Below are 3,582 nucleotides of genomic sequence, written 5' to 3' on the forward strand. Positions count from 1 at the left end.
AACTATAATATATTTGACTCTTGCAAGTCAAATTACGTTGATTGACATTTAATTTCTCTCAACAAATTGAAGCTAGTATAAAGTTCGTCCTTCAAAATTCAAAAACCTAATTCTTAGATTTATAATTTGGATAATTAGACCAATTGACTACTCGCTCTATAAACCCATTATAAATAAAAGAAATTAAATTATTAAACTATATATAAAACATACAACAAATGGAGTATATATATAATAGCTGTACAGTATAGCCAAGGTATAGATGCAGACATACACTGTTTGTGACGATGAGACATTATATTATCCATCAAAGGGAGAATATAATGATGCTTGTGTTGATGTTTTATCATTTATTTTAGTAGATAACCTTAATCAATTTTTTAGATGTTGGGTCTATATTATATTTTTTTAACATAAATTTATGTTACACTACTGAAATAATTATGATTTATCTTTTCACAATATTGTCAAGTTGAGATGTGAGATCTGAGTGGTGAGTGCGGGATTTCACGTTTTGAGGATGGATATTTATATATCATTACTGAAAATTATGAAATTTCTGACCACCTGAAAGTGATCTTAAATTAAGTTGAAATCAAAAAGTGGTCGGAACAAGACTTTCGACTTGATTTAAGATCAATTTCAGGTGGTCGGAAATTCTATAATTTCCAATAGTATATTAAACATTCATTAGTCAATTAATATATATGACCATAATTGAACATTTAGTCCTCTTTACTGTTGATGATATTTTCTTGTGTGTATAACTGTATATATTAAGCATCACACGGCAGTGTGCATTGGAATTCAGGTAGGGCATTAATAATACTAGTTTGGCACATAATTATTTTTTAATTATACATCGAAAAAAAAACCCTAAATTAAAGCCTCATTCATCAAGACTTAGCTCCAAAAACATCCAAAACCAACATATATATGCCTCACACTTTTTTACAAGTGCTCTAATATACTTAATTATATTCTCCCCCTCTCATTCACCTATTTGCCCTTTGAATTGAACAACAAAGAGGTAATTTGGCAAGTGACAGGACAAGGCAACGAGGATGGAATCGACCCATCGGATTATATGAATTGAAAGAAGCTGAAAAAAATGGCATGTTGCTCCGATCCCTTTGCCTACTAAGCTATCTAGTACGTACACCATATATACCTTACATTAACCTTTTCCTTTTCTCCATCTCAACCTACTCCCACCCTTTCCTCTCACAAATCTGGTTCTTACTCTCATGAAACGTGACACTGACAACTACACAAATATAAGCAAGGACAGATCTAAAGGAGATAATAGAGGCAGTTGCCCACCTCACCCCGCCCCATCCCTTTCCTATTGTGGTCCTCATGTGAACTCAACCCTATATATATAGAGGACTGTGCGGACTGATTACGGGCACACAACAAATTAGTATCATGCACACAATTTAATAGACAATGGCACACAAGAATACATGTAAACATCAGGTTTCGAAGCCAGACTGTATTAATTAACAAACCTATGCACACGACATACAAACTGTGGTACATGACTACATTAGGCCAGGCACACCACTACACCCGTCCGCAGAGTCCTCTATAATATAGTGGCCCGCCCTCATTTGAACTCATCTCTCTCTCTATATATATATATATATATATATATATATATATATATATATATATATATATATATTAACATTTCTATCATATATATGAATGAAAGAGAAGTATATGTATTAGCTTGCTTCCCTCAAATGGGGAAAAAACCCATTGGTTTAAGGTGTAGAGAGTGTAAAAGCTAATAGTAGCATTTGGTTTTATAGTATTACCCGAAACAAAGAAACACTCAAACAAGATGATGAAACATAGCTGCCAGCAAGCTTTCTAGTCTTACATCAATCTCATCATCATCAGCATCATTCATCATCATCATCATCAACATCCATCCATGCATATCCGACATCAACCTCTTCCACTCTCTCTCTCTAGTCTCCATCTGTAGTCTCACAAACGGAAATCCTCTGATATATCAATCAAAACCCTTACTTTATTTTTGCCTCTTCTGAATGTGTTCTTCTGCTCTTCCCTTTGTGTTCTTTGTTTTCTGTTTTATATATATGATATATGATATATGAGGTTTTGAATTGAAACCCTAGCTGGGAAGGAGGAGAAAGAAAGAAAGAAAGAATTCAAGAAATCGGTTGTGTGTGATGGATCCGTATCCGGAAGTTGAGAGCTTGAATCCGGGGAAGAATAGCGGTGGTGTGGGGAGCTCGGCGGCGGCCGGTGCGGCGGCGGGTTCGGCTTCGTCTTCTTCTCCGGCGGCGGCGTCGACGTCTAGCCGGTACGAGAACCAGAAGCGCCGGGACTGGAACACGTTCGGGCAGTACTTGAAAAACCACCGGCCGCCGCTCACGCTCTCCCGGTGCAGTGGAGCTCACGTGCTGGAATTTCTCCGGTACCTCGACCAGTTCGGGAAGACGAAAGTCCACACCCCTATCTGCCCCTTCTACGGCCACCCCAACCCGCCGGCGCCTTGCCCCTGCCCCCTCCGGCAAGCCTGGGGCAGCCTCGACGCGCTCATTGGCCGCCTCCGAGCCGCCTATGAGGAAAACGGCGGCAAGCCGGACACCAACCCCTTCGGAGCTCGCGCCGTCCGCCTTTATCTCCGAGAGGTTCGTGACCTGCAGTCCAAAGCCAGAGGTATTAGCTACGAGAAGAAGAAGCGGAAACGCCCGCCGCAACCTCCTCCGTCTCTGCCACTTCCGCCGCCGTGAACCACCAGGTCAAATTCCATCATATCCCCAAAAAACCTACTATTCTTCCACTCACCCAAGCTATCATCTTTATCTCATAATAGTAATAATAATAATGAATGGGATTGAGCCGTTCTGCAATGAATAACCTAATCTGGTTTACTTCTGGCTAGGGTTACAAAGTCGAAATCAGACCCTCAAGTATGGCTGCGGGTTTTCCAGATTACCCAAAAAAATAAAAAATAATGATGATGATAATAGTGACATTATTATATTGGAGCGGTATGTAGGTTTACTATGGGTAATTATTATCATGTATTATGTTATAATGGTGGAATTCTGGGATGATCTGATCTGTTAAACCATATATATATGTCCATTACTTTATTATATCATTTGTGTTTGAATTTCACAGAATTTTGAGTCTTTAAACTGTGAAGTCTACTGGGTATTGATAAGAGTTTTTGCTTTTTGTTGAGTGGCAGATTTCTTCTGCAACATCTTTCAATTCTCTCTGACTCTCTCTTTTTCGCTTTTGCTGTGTATATGTTCTTCAATTCATTTCTGCACTACTGTTCTCTCCTGCCTTTCTACAGCTTTGTTCTTGTTATTATTATTATTATATATTCTTGGGGCTCATAAATTAAATCACTCCCACTGTCATGTGTATAGTGGGAAAACTGTAAAGTCCTTTCCCTTAAAAATTCTCTTATTACAAGTTCAACTCCAGCTGCTTATAAGTTTATTAACCTTTTTAGTTTGAGTAAGTCAGTTATGAGTTATCTATGTTGCTTTACCTCTTTGTTGTTCTGTGTCGACTAGTCACAAAGCG

The 3,582-nt window shown here is 38.5% G+C and overlaps 1 protein-coding gene across 1 annotated transcript; it reads left to right on the forward strand.

Annotated features, from left to right (window-relative positions):
- The first annotated feature begins 1,826 nt into the window (after nucleotides 1–1,826).
- On the forward strand, nucleotides 1,827–2,799 carry LOC109158487 (protein LIGHT-DEPENDENT SHORT HYPOCOTYLS 3-like). Its single transcript, XM_019306407.1, has one exon. The coding sequence runs from the start codon at nucleotides 2,205–2,207 to the stop codon at nucleotides 2,769–2,771; it is 567 nt and encodes a 188-aa protein (XP_019161952.1). The 5' UTR covers nucleotides 1,827–2,204; the 3' UTR covers nucleotides 2,772–2,799.
- The last annotated feature ends 783 nt before the right edge of the window (nucleotides 2,800–3,582 follow it).

The sequence above is a fragment of the Ipomoea nil genome, unplaced genomic scaffold (genome assembly GCF_001879475.1).
Source record: "Ipomoea nil cultivar Tokyo-kokei standard unplaced genomic scaffold, Asagao_1.1 scaffold0302, whole genome shotgun sequence".
In the NCBI taxonomy this organism is placed as follows: domain Eukaryota; kingdom Viridiplantae; phylum Streptophyta; class Magnoliopsida; order Solanales; family Convolvulaceae; genus Ipomoea; species Ipomoea nil.